Here is a 12,694-nt window from a genome sequence, read left to right as displayed (position 1 = left end):
TGCCTCTCTCTGTGTTTTTCCACTGTTCCATGTTTTCTAGTGTTGTCTGGTTTCCTGCCTCTCTGCGTCTCCCTTGATTACCCTGATTAGTCTCACCTGTGTCTGATTGTCCCATTGTCCTTTGTCTCCCTGCTCCTGTGGTTCACCTGGTTTTTCTGTTTGTCGATTTTTTTCTTGGCATTTGATGATTTTTTTTAAAGTAGATTTGTTTGCCTTTTTTTTTTGCAAATTAAATATTTGTATTTTTTTGTTCCTGCAGTTGGCTCCTCCTCCCGTGGTTTTCAACACCCACCGTGACATCATGAGACTGCAAAGGCAACCAAACTCTCGGGCCCTCTTCACATATGCAAAAAAAATAAATGCAAAATGCATGTTTGAATGCAAACAACTTTATCCAGTATTTTTTTTACACCAGCCTCCTCTTAAAACCCCCAATTAGAAACAGGGTGAGCCCATGTGTGAACGCTGCAGGTTATAATGAAAATGTACAGTGAGTGAGCGAGCGAGCGAGCAGGCATTCATATCCTACGACAAATCTCAGTGAGCAAAAATTCCATGGGAGAATTCTAGTTCGAACCCATGGCGATGCTACTTCCGGGTTGGCCTACAAAAACACATCATCACTTTTGTCCTGCAGCAGGGACATGGAGGCAAAGATCTGTCGTCAAAGCATCTGTTGCTTACATCCAAACAGAACACTCTGGCTGTTTTGGTAACCGCCTATATAGACCAGTGCTGACTTGGCGCTGACTTGGCTAAAATGCTGAATGCTGTTTGCAGTATGAGAACAAATGCGAGAGCCCAAGTGTGCAAAAAATACCCGGATGTTTTATGTTTTTCTTTACAGTATGCATCAGACTAGTGTTTCTGTCTCTCTTTGCAAATAAATAAACTTGAATTTCCCTCGGGATCAATAAAGTATCTGTCTATCTAGTATCCCTTGTGTGCTGGTTCCCAGTTCCCACGATGCAAAGCGCCAGGTCAGAGGTCGTAATGAGGGACAGCCACACCCATTATAACCTGGAAATAATCACAATCAGACCGAACCAAACGAATACACGACCAGTTATCTTCTGTCAGTTTTTTTATATCGTGATGGTAATCTGCACTGTAGCAGCGTTTGTCGTCAGCCGGGCCGCCGTTTACTTCCCCATTTCAAGCTTAGCTCGGCGATACAGCAAAATAACCAGCAACTGGCGGTCATACTACACACTACTGTACAACATAGTATGCAGTGCATGCGACATACATTGAATAGTCGTACTACAGTTTGAACTGGGCAGTTTTGAAAGCAGACAAACATTTCCGTGGCTTCCCTTTTACTTCCTGTCTTGCCTCCTGAAGCCCCGCCCTCTTCCTGAATGACAGGGACAATCTCCCGCTGTGATGGACATGTGTGAAAGGTCACGTGTGAAAGAGCTTTTGAGTGCGTAGAGCGATAGATACGAAGTGTTAAATATGTCACAGTGCGTTACAGGGAGATAAACTCAGAGCTCGTGGAAACTGGAAACTGTTTCAGGATTACCACGACTTATTTACTCTCCTTTCCCAGAATACAACACAAGATGTACAGTGTTAGACCTTCAAGAATAAAATCCATCAATCAGTCACACATGACACATTTTCACAAGAACATTCACGCCAAGAAGGGTAATCTAAGTGCTGCTTTTCAATCTTCGATCGTCGCCACCTATCTATTTAAAAGTATGAAACATTTTGATGTATGCTGACTGATTTTGACATCTGCGTTCCTGGCAAAGCTTCGCCCCCTTTCTGCTACTGTACGTCTGTTTTTTTGTTTTTTTTTGAAGAGGAAGTCTTATCTTGCCAGAGATAACCCACAGCTGAAACCAAAAACAGAGTTTCCTGGATCGAAGAGTGCCAAGTCTCATTTTTTTAGACATCTGGTCCAGACGCTTCCGTCGACTGTCTGGAAGGGAAAAAATCTGACGCATCACTGTGGCACTGTGAGTGAAAGGAAGTCCCGTTTTATTGCTGAGTTACAGCAAACTCAGACTTTCTGTGAAAAGATAAAAAACACACAGATGCACTTATTTCTGATCCTCCATAAAAGCCTCTAAACGGCTGGCTAACTGCGGCACAATGGGTCGATGACCTCCGATTTAAGAGACGTTTTGAAAGAGCTTTTCACTTGAGAAGATTTTTTTTCCACTCATGCCCACTGAGTTCGACGTCAAATCTCTCGGGAGTTTGAGCCTGCGCTGTCCGACCCCTGCAGCCCACGGAGAGCAGGTCAGCCACTTTTTTTTTTTTTTTTCATGCGGTGAAGAGAGCAGCTCGGAGGGATAAGATCAGCCGTCAAACCTGAAGTGCACCCTCGTATACAGGTCGAGAGGCAGGGAGCGTGTGTGTGTGTGTGTGTGTGTGTGTGAACACGTCAAGTTCTTTGGCTTGTCAATTTAAAGGAACTTGAAAAGAACAGATGCACTCATCAACTCCTTTTTTTTTTCTCTTTACACTCAAAATGTCCAACTTTGTATCAGGTGCAGTTTTACTCCGGTCTTTGTTATTTCGCTCGTCCTTCTGCTGCTCCGTGTGAACGCCCAGGGTGCTCGGCTAAAACGCCCTCGGCAACAGCAATCGAGAATGTCACTTCTCTCTCTCAGACCAATCAGGAGTGGAGTGGGATAACATCAGGCTTTATCAACAACAATGGCGGAAGACAGGCGGCAAGTCTGACAAGTCTTTTCAAAAGGACAATTTCCAGGTTTTGAGCGGCTGAAAAATATACTCCATGCACTTTTTTTTTTTTTTTTTTAAGATAAGAACACAAACAAGTTAGACGTCTCTTGTGAAGATGCAACCTTTGATTTGATAAAGTCGTTTCATGACACATCATCAGGGTTATTGTAAACAAAACAAAAGAACAGAATAATAAGTGTCGCTTCTCAGTGAGAGGCTGCTGGAGAGCAAATATATTGTTTTTATGTTTTCTTTGTGATATTTCTTCTGCATAAAAGTCAATATTAATCTAAAACAGACCTACCAGACGTTATCAAGGGATGCAGACGGAGACGCTGCTTATCAACAGGCAAGACAGGCATCTGCTTGGGGCCCCAGACCAACAGGGGGCCCCTGAAGGCTCACAAAGGTAAACCAAAGCAGACGTTTTTCAATGACAGTAAGAGGGCTCCATCCAACAGCACGCGCTCGCCTGTTTGCGTTCTCGCTGTGCAGATAAATGAAAAAAATGAAGGCAAAGAGAGAGAAAATAGAGCGAGGACGAAGTGTCTGGCCACCGGCAGACATAATGGTGATGAACGTTGGTTGGGGGGCCCCCCCAAATTGATTTTTAACTAGGGCCCCAAAAGACTGGGGAATCTCCACAACAAGCTGAAGTCAACTTACTTAACCACAGAAGCAACAATGAGCGCTGGTGAGAAGCGCTAAAAAGTTAAACACGACCATCCATATGTTTATCTGCTGGTTGTTTTTAAGGCCGTAGTCTGGCTCCTTGTGGTTACCTGAGTTTTTGCTTCGGTATCATTAGCACGCTAGCTTTAGATCCTGCAGATGCCGCTACATACCACACGTCTTGTGTATTCAGGAGCAATACAATATGTACCGTTTGGATTCAAGAGCATCACATTGCAAAAAGCATGCTATCTATAAAGAGTATGCAGAACTCGCCAAGAAAAGGAGAAACAAGAGATGCTAATGAACTCAATGTGCTGTGTCACTACTCTCGAACAGTCACGCTGCCAGTGTGGTACTTAAAGGCAGACATCCTCTTACATTGAGAGTAAGCTTTTTGGGCTCGTTCATTCTTGGACCGGCTCCTTATTATGCTGCTGTAGCCAGCGAATGCACGTTCATGCAGAAGGTTTATAAAGCGATGCACAATCAAAATATCAAGAAGAGTATTCAGACTGCACATGTCAAGGGACGTAAATGCACTCTTCGTGTCGTTTATCCCGAGCTCTCCATAATGCAGAGTGATGTGAGAAGTATTAAATAAACTGGAAAAGTGTGAATGATCCCAGAGCCGAGAAAGATTAGGAGGAGGAGGAGGAGGAGGAGGAGGAGGAGGAGGAGGCGGCTTCCTGCATGAGTCGCTCTGCATCCAGGCTGACTTCCGCGTGGGCTTCACGGGGACGCTGCCATGGAGGAGCAGGGTGTCAATTTTTAAAGAGCATCTCTCTCCTCTGGGCTGAAGGGTGACAGATCATTCTTTTGTGCAGGAGCGAGAGGGGAGGGCCATTCATCACGGCTGCATGTGTGCGCGTGCTGGTCTGCACATGTGTGTGTGTGTGTGTTTATGCATGTGTTGATTGCAAACAGGTAGTGTTGCTCTCCTCCAGGCTTTAGCGTGGTTACAGAAGGAGGAGGAGGAGGAGGCAAAGCATCTGGAGACAAGGACTCTCGCTGATGTCATGCAGGGGGGCGAGTTATTTATTTGGTTGGGGGTCGTGGGAATACTGGAAGCATCTTCTCGCTGATGAAGAACCGATGCTTTTAGACACATTACAATGTCAGAGCTGGTGTGTGTGTGTGTGTGTGTGTGTGTGTGTGTGTGTGCGGTGTGTGTCAGAGGCTACCTTTACAGCACCACATGTTGTAATGAAAAAGATTTGTGGGCGGGAAAAGGCAGACTAATGCAACAAAAAACATGCATGCTTATGTATACACTCTGCCTACACACATTGAATATATTAACTTTTATTCATGAGTTATGGAAGCTGTTATGGAAGCAGTGTCACCAGTCAAAACTCAGCGGGAAGACTTTTTTTTTTCTTTTTTCTTCTGTACATTTGCAAGTGGGAAAAAGAAAATCATACTTTGGCACAAATGGCTGAAAAACACGGGTGAAAGGAGGTGCAGAAGGGAATTTATATGCGCATAATTTCTGCAAAAGCTTTTGTATTTTCACTCCCGTATAAATGTGGGAGCCAATCCTCGGCACACAAAAAAAGCAGAGAAGCAAGCACTTCTCATTTTTTAGGCAGGAGAGGTAGTTAACCTCTTGAACTTGCTGTTTAGCTATCTCGCGCTAACATGCTAATGCTATTCCTGCAGTGGCTCTTGTTTCCATAACAACTAAATGTGAAGCTGATCGGGCCGGGCAGGACGGGGGGGGGGGGGACACACATGTTCATGCAAAGCCCGAGCAGGTCCGATCATGCAATGAACAAAAACACAAACAGTGCATGCAGCAGTCGCAGCCGTGGCTTCACACCCTGTTGTTGTTGTTTACCCTGCACACGCGGGGGGGGGGGGCAGGTGGTGCACGCTCCCCCGCCTCCCTCCTCTGAGGGTTATTACTGTAACAAATAATCCCTCGATGACGCCAAGCTTGAACAGTTTCACAAATAAAGACGGGATATTGATTTGATATTCACAGCACTGTTTGTAAGTGGATTTGGATGTTTGTTGTTCTTCCCCTGTGAGTGTGTGCGTCTTTGTGTGTGGCCTCGGTCATGGGAGGAAAGGACTTTAGTGTGGCTTGCTTATTCTCCGACGATGTGTTTACTCGACTCCCTGCTTGTGCCCCAGCGGCCTGATGCTGTCATGTCTCTAATGGGCTGAAATGTAGCTGAAGAGGGACTGATAAGAAAATTCAGCTGGACTCCTTTTTCCTCCCTTCTCATGCAAAACATTGATTTACTTGTCAATATATATATACAGTATATTCTCCTTTATTCTCCTTGTTCCCTCTTTAAACCTCTGCATGATTTAGGAATATTACCGAGCATAAATACTCGCACTGTTAAAGCTTGCGCTCCTATAATATCATAATTCAGGTTGTAAAACGATAACTCGAGAAATAAGAGAAATGTGCCGATAAATCTGGAAAACTTTTACAGCAAATGTCCCTCCAAAGAGAACAAAAGCCTGTGTGTGTGTGTGTGTGTGTGTTTTCTGGGATACAGAGGGATTGCTAACTTGGCGGTTTGAATGATGTTTAGCTGCAGCTCAGCACAGTCGAATGAGGCTGTAAATCCGCTTTCTCCAGGGTGCAGTTACTCAGAGCGTCGTGCCACAGAAGTATCACAGAGAGGAGGATGTCACTGCACAACTGTCGCACACACACACACTCGCTATTTCTCTCCCTCCTACAAAATGTGACCCTTCTACCGTCAACAGCAGCCCACTCAGAGGATTGAGGATGTACACAGAGGAGGGAGCTGCAGCCCACATGAGCCAAACACACTCGCAGAGATTCACAGCAGCGTCACCGGCACAAAGCTTCCTTCTGCCACTTCTTTCCTCCCAGAGATCACACTGCTTACCATCAAATCATGGAAACGCAGAAAAAAGGGGGGAAACGCAGTGATTTGATAAGAGCAACATCACGTCTTGCTGCTACAAAGAGAATAATGGAAACATCTCGAAGGCCTTTGCCAGTTTGTTTTTTGGAGGATGTTAAAGGGGAGATTTGGCAGCAGCCTGTTTTCATTCCCAAATTCCTTAAAGGACACATAAAACTGTCTCATGAAAACACCAATAATTTATTACCCTCGATTTAAAAACAACAACAACAACAACCATATCTCAGTCCCTCTAAACCTTAAAGAACCTGTGGTGGCTCGTGTTGAAGTCAAGACCACGCGAGCCAAGACCTACCTGAGACCCGAGCGCTCCGAGACTGAAAGAAGACCAGGGCAGAGGCCAGAGACCAGGACCCACTTTTGGGTCCCGACCCACGGGTTGAGAACCAGTGCTTTAGAGTACTTCTGTTCTCCACCTCTTATTTATTTCCACTTCATCAGCGAAGATATTGGTTATCAGGTATTCCAGTCAAAAACGTCTGAAACCAGTTTTCAATTTGAGCTCATCTTTTTCTGTCACCGATTTTAATATATTCATCCATTTACATGACATTTATTCTCGGGATAGAAAAACTACCTTTCTTTATTTACAGCTGCGTTTCAGCAGACGTCGTCGTGCGGAGTTATAAACTTCATCAAAGCAGAAATGTGGCGGGAGTTCCTCGGCGTCGTGGAGCTTAATGTGATTCAGATGAGGAGATTTATGAGGCGAGCCGAGCAGACTCTGGAGGTTGTTTTTTTTCTTCTTCTTCTTTTTTTTGAAGGCTATAGAGTCCTCAATTATTTTGGAACAGATGGGTCTCAAAGTGCAATTGAATTTTGATTATCGTCACAATGGAATACATAATGAAAGAGGCCTAATTTAAAGAGAAAGTTATGAGGAGGCCATTTCAATTATTCCACGTTGGCTAAACTTGGCCGCTCAGATAATTCACTTTTCTCTTTCTTCTCCGTAAAAGACAGCGACAAGCGCCGCTGTTTATTTGCTCGCTTCTGAAATCGGCCCCAGCTGATAATTGATTACCACTTTTCATGAAATACAAACTTTGTTTTCCCGTCCATGATCGACACGCCTGCCTGGTCGGCGAGTGGGAATCAGCTTGGAAGTTAGTTTTGACAGATTGGGAGTAAAGAACGGTGGAGCAGATTCAAACACGAGCTGGAAGATTGATGAAATCGGGACGAGCTGTCAGGCGTGATCGCTGCGTGAACGAACTTTCCTTTTCAACTGACGTGACTGACGGGTGAAAAGTTCACACTCATTAAGGTTTCACAGACTTCATCAGATCTGTTTTTAGAACACAAATTAGTTTAAACTTTTTCACTCTTCTATTTATAGCTTTTTTTTGTTTGGTGGACATGAATGGAAAAAGACATTTAAGAAGATTTATTTCTATCTAACTATGTTAGGATGCTTCTTTCCTTCCTTTATTAAGAATGAACTCGAATCACTTCAAATGAATCCAACGATTTCCTCCATGAATTTACAATATTTTGAGGCATGCATGATACTTTATTTTCAACAAGCTGCATGCAGACCTGTCGCCTACTTTCACATTATATTCCAACAGTATACAAAGTTTGATTTTAAATAAGGAATTAAAAGATGGGAATGGGAAATTGTAGATCCAACAAACATTGAACATTTTGGAGCCGGACAGGCACAGCGGTCTTGTTGCACGCCATGTAGCTTCCCTCGCTCTATCGTCCCAACATTTCTTTGGACGCCCATTTAAAAGGCGAGCAAACGGACAAAGCACCGTGCGTCGCAGCAAGAGAACTGGTTCTGACATGACGAGGATAAACGAGAGGTTAGAACGCAGGTGGGTTATTTTACGCCCGTGACATGGCAGGTGAACTTTGTCAGTGTTTTCAAGTAAAACTGCATGTCCGAGTTGCATTGTGGGTAATGCAGGGGAAAGGTATTGAACACAGAATGTGTTTTTTAGTGACACGATTTTGTTGCTTCTTCAAAACTTTTGTGAATCCGTTTGTCAAAAACTGACCTGAAAATAACTTTAAAATAACTTTTCATCTAATTAAACACGACGTGAATATTCTTGCAACAACAGTCAACCGGTCAACTTCAACCGGAGAATTCCTCAAGACTTTCACAATAACGCTTGTCTCCTGAAGTCGAGTGCTTCAACTGCAACACCTTCACTCAAAGTCGCCCGCAAGCGCTCCAGACAGATGGTTAGGACCCACTGCGAGAGGCCTCCCACCGTGCCTGATAACAAGTTTCATGCACTATATAGGGCAGCCGTGACTCTAAACACAGCAGTGTCAAGCGGAGCGGACAGGTGGCCAACCACGTAGGACCACTGCATCATGTCGCGCGTCCACGATCAAAAACTTAAGCTGTGAGGAAATGCTCAAGCGTTTTCCTCCGCTCGGAGGATTCAGAGCCGAGGGGCTTCTGGGAAATCAAATTCAGAGCTTTGCACCCAAACATTGCTGCAGAGAGAGAAGCGTCATCTGCAGGCTTGAGCATCAAATTTCTCTGTGTATCTTTTGTATCGAGTTAATTTCCTCTGTGCTGCCTCTCAATGACGAGAAGCTGGCCTAGTTTGGAGATCTGAATAGAGCAGTCTTTTTCTTTTTTTTTCTCCATCATTTCCTCCATGTATTTGTTTTCTGAGACGGTATCCTCTGCTGCTGCTGGGGGGGGGGATAAAGTCACAGAGGAAGGAAAACGATGGTCTGCAGCGCCACGTTGTATTTGGGTCTATCGTCATTGGCAGGCAAGTTGCCACAGAGCCCCCTTTCCATCCTCCAGCCCCTCCTAAATCTGACCCATATTGGTGCTTTGAACTGCTGGCAGGCCCGACAAGATTATCCGGGCCCCCTTCCCAGTAAAACCATTGGGATGTGGGTGCCTGGTTGTGTGTAGGCATGAAACATGTAAGCACGCTTTGAGTCTCTGCATACGCATATGTGTACGTGCAACGCTGGTGCAGTTTGGATGTTGTTGAAAGAGACGTGAGGTTTAAGTCTCCAGGTGGTTCTCTTCTCCAGACTGTCACTGAAGGTGCAGGGAGAAGCATACGGAGGATTTAAATTTTTTTTTTGAATTTATGATTTCTGTACGTCTCCGTGGAAGGTATTTTTCCGCCTCATTGAAGCTCCCCAAGACCACGGGATGAATCCTAATGTTTATCTCGTGCAACTTCAAAGACTGAAATCATTGTGTCGTGTGCATAGATGCAAGGCAGAGCGAGAGAAAATGGCTCGTTAAAATGGTGTCAAAGGATGCCAGGAAACAAGGAATCCGTTTTTAGGATTTGTGATGCAGAGAACTAATATGCTCTAGATCCAGAGTCTAAAAACAGAGATGTAAAATAGGCTAACGCTAATCCAGCATTGCAGCTGGTGAGCCACATTTTGTTTTTAAGGTTGTTAAAGGAGCAGTATGTAACTCGGCCCCCGAGTGTTTAAAATGTTTACTGCAGTCTAAACTCTAATCATCACAGAGAGCTGTCTGGCTCCGCCCCCTCCTCTCTAGAGTGGACGCTCACACAGGTCACCATGTGGTGGACACTGTAGCTTCAGTGTTTAGCTCCAGCTCTGCATGTGGTGGACACTGTAGCTTCAGTGTTTAGCTCCAGCTCTGCATGTGGTGGACAGTGTAGCTTCAGTGTTTAGCTCCAGCTCTGCATGTAGAGACACTGTAGCTTCAGTGTTTAGCCAGCTCTGCATGTGGTGGACACTGTAGCTTCAGTGTTTAGCTCCAGCTCTGCATGTGGTGGACACTGTAGCTTCAGTGTTTAGCCAGCTCTGCATGTGGTGGACACTGTAGCTTCAGTGTTTAGCCAGCTCTGCATGTGGTGGACAGTGTAGCTTCAGTGTTTAGCCAGCTCTGCATGTGGTGGACACTGTAGCTTCAGTGTTTAGCTCCAGCTCTGCATGTGGTGGACACTGTAGCTTCAGTGTTTAGCCAGCTCTGCATGGCTCTGTAAAGCTTTCTGCGTTCTAACCTCTCTCTATGTTTCATCTCCAACATTGATCCTAGTTTGAGCAGCTTTCTGCTGCTGGAGCTTATTAGAAACATGCAGAGGCTTTTTAGCTCGGGTACAATCACTTCTATCTGAAGCAGTTCCACTGCCCGCTTCCATCGCTGCAACACCTGTTGACCTGATAACTGCTCTCATATCTAGCAAACCCAGGGGCGTCCAAAACGGCCTTCAAAGCCCCGCCTACCTTCTCTGGTCCAAACAAATCCAGAGCATTCAGGAGCAGAATCTAAAGTTAGAAGGAGGACATACTGGCTGCTGCATTGTTGTCAGAGAAGCTTCAACACTTCAACAGATAATTAGCGCCATAAAAATAAAGATTGATTGATGTTATTTCATCCACTAAGTGACTCGCTCTTTTTCACAATTTCTTTCGTAGTCTGAAGAACTTCTTCTTCTTCACCGTGTTATGAAGACTCTCCTGGAAGTCATTTAAAGGAAATACCAAGTGATTAAGCTTGAAAACCAAACAAACTTTCCCTCCTATCTGTGGCGACGAACATGCTGCATGTGCTGCCCTCTTTTCCATTTTGATTACATAATCCCAAGATTAATTAACTGTGTGTTTGAGTCACTTCCTGTGGCGCGACCCTCAAACCGACTCCCTCCGCAATCTGGCCTATCGACTTACAGGGTGCCAGGAGTTTTCTCTCTTTGAAGGCGGCCTCGGCTTCAGAGGCGAAAAAAACTCTCAGATCTGACGGCTAAAGGAAAAAGGGCCCCCGCAGTGTGCCGGTACGGACTGATAAAAACATAGAAAAACAACACACACACACACACATTCGCAGGGCAGGAAAATTAAGAATAATTTGGTTGTGAAAACAAGAGGTGGTATGGAACAATGACAATCTGGCTCCTTTGGTAATTTCCTGTTGGCGTTCACTCGTGTGATGTGGTCGTGACTGTTCTGCCGGGATCAATCAAACCTGCGAGCAGATGGCATCGCGCTCCTCCGGCAGACTGGGGATTGTCTGTGTTTTTTTTATTTATTTCAGAGGCAGTGATTGGCCCGCTATGTCACGGACCGCAGCACGCTAACAGCCACTGCCAATGCCGCTTTGCAACTACAACACGTGTACTTCTGTTTCTTATGGCGCCTAATGTGAGACCCACGCTACATGTTATGATGACAGTGAAGAAAAACGCTTTTTGGAAGAAATGCAACATTAACTTTGACACTTTGATTAATCTTCTGAGACGTTATCGTCTGTTGTAAGCCCCTCCAGGCTTGTCCTGAGACCAGATATTTAAACTTTGGGAGGATTTCTCTCTCTTGTGCCGGCCAAAAAGCATAAAAAAAAAACTCGGGAGTCTTCTGTGGATAATTCCATCAACATTGTGGGGTCGTTACGATACCAGATTTGTCAACTGTGGTACGATTCTTGAGAAAATCAAATGATATCAGTACAAATGCAACTGAAACACAAATCCTAGGCACCCCACATCGGATCACTTCCTGTTTGAAAATCAAGATATTGCAAGTAAATTTTTGCACATTGTCTTAATTGCACAAATTGCAGACGGCACGTATTGTTTTAAAACTAAAAGTATTCAAGTATGGCATGTTTTTGACAACATTAACCCTTTAAAGTGGCGTCCCTGGAGAGCCCAGAAGAGTTGGACGATATCGTGTCTTGGATCTGGAAGTCTGTTAGCTGTGTTTGCTAAACAGTGTTTGCATTTAGGTGAAGAAAGCCTGTGTGGATAAATGGAACCGCGTGTGGGAGACACAGCAAGCTGTATGAAAGAGAAGCAGAGTAATTGCATGTGTACTGTATGAGCCTCTGTGTGTGTCTGTGTGTGTGTGTGTGTGTGTGTGTGTGTGTGTGTGTGTGTGTGGCAGGGACGCCGGGTACTTCAAAGCTTTGATGTTGAAGCTCCTAAATGAGGGCCACCAGAGGTCCAGACTAATGGGACATCATGGGGAGATTAGAGGCCAAGTGTAGCAGGCTGACAACACACCATTATGTGTGTATGTGTGTGTGTGTGTGTGCCCGAGAACACAAGTCTCAGTGTGTGTGTGTGTGTGTGTGTGTGTGTGTGTGTGTGTGTGTGTGTGTGTGAGATTCCCCGTGTGTTCTCCTTCTGCAATTAAAAGTAAAAGTCCGACTCCAAGTCACAGATGGAGTTTGTGGCTAATTGGCCAGGAAGTGTTTATTTTCTTTCCAAAGTATTGCTGGTATGTCAGTACAGTGAAGAAAACGTCGCATCAGTCTGAACTTTGTTTTGAATTTTTTTGTTTTTTGTCCCTTCCACAGACGGAGAGCAAGAAAAAGTGGCCGTGACGAAGCCCTGAGTGTTGCGCGTGGCCGTCACTTCCTCGATATTTGGTACCAGGCTTTGGCGAGATGAGCAAACAATCAGGGATCGGAAACGTTTTTCGCCTTTAGC

General features: G+C 44.9%; 1 protein-coding gene across 1 annotated transcript in view; it reads left to right on the top strand.

Moving 5' to 3' along the window:
• The window catches only part of mdh1b (malate dehydrogenase 1B, NAD (soluble)), a 38,465-nt gene extending 38,153 nt beyond the window's left edge, over nt 1-312 (top strand). The window contains exon 11 of the mRNA XM_079336561.1: nt 260-312. Coding sequence (XP_079192687.1) covers nt 260-297 — 38 coding nt within the window. The 3' untranslated portion in view covers nt 298-312. The remainder of the gene's footprint in view (nt 1-259) is intronic.
• Nucleotides 313-12,694: the final 12,382 nt, after the last annotated feature.

This window comes from Symphodus melops (genome assembly GCF_947650265.1).
Source record: "Symphodus melops genome assembly, chromosome: 23".
Lineage (NCBI taxonomy): Eukaryota > Metazoa > Chordata > Actinopteri > Labriformes > Labridae > Symphodus > Symphodus melops.
Note: the sequence above shows the minus strand (reverse complement) of the source record. Positions and strands in the feature narration are given on the sequence as shown.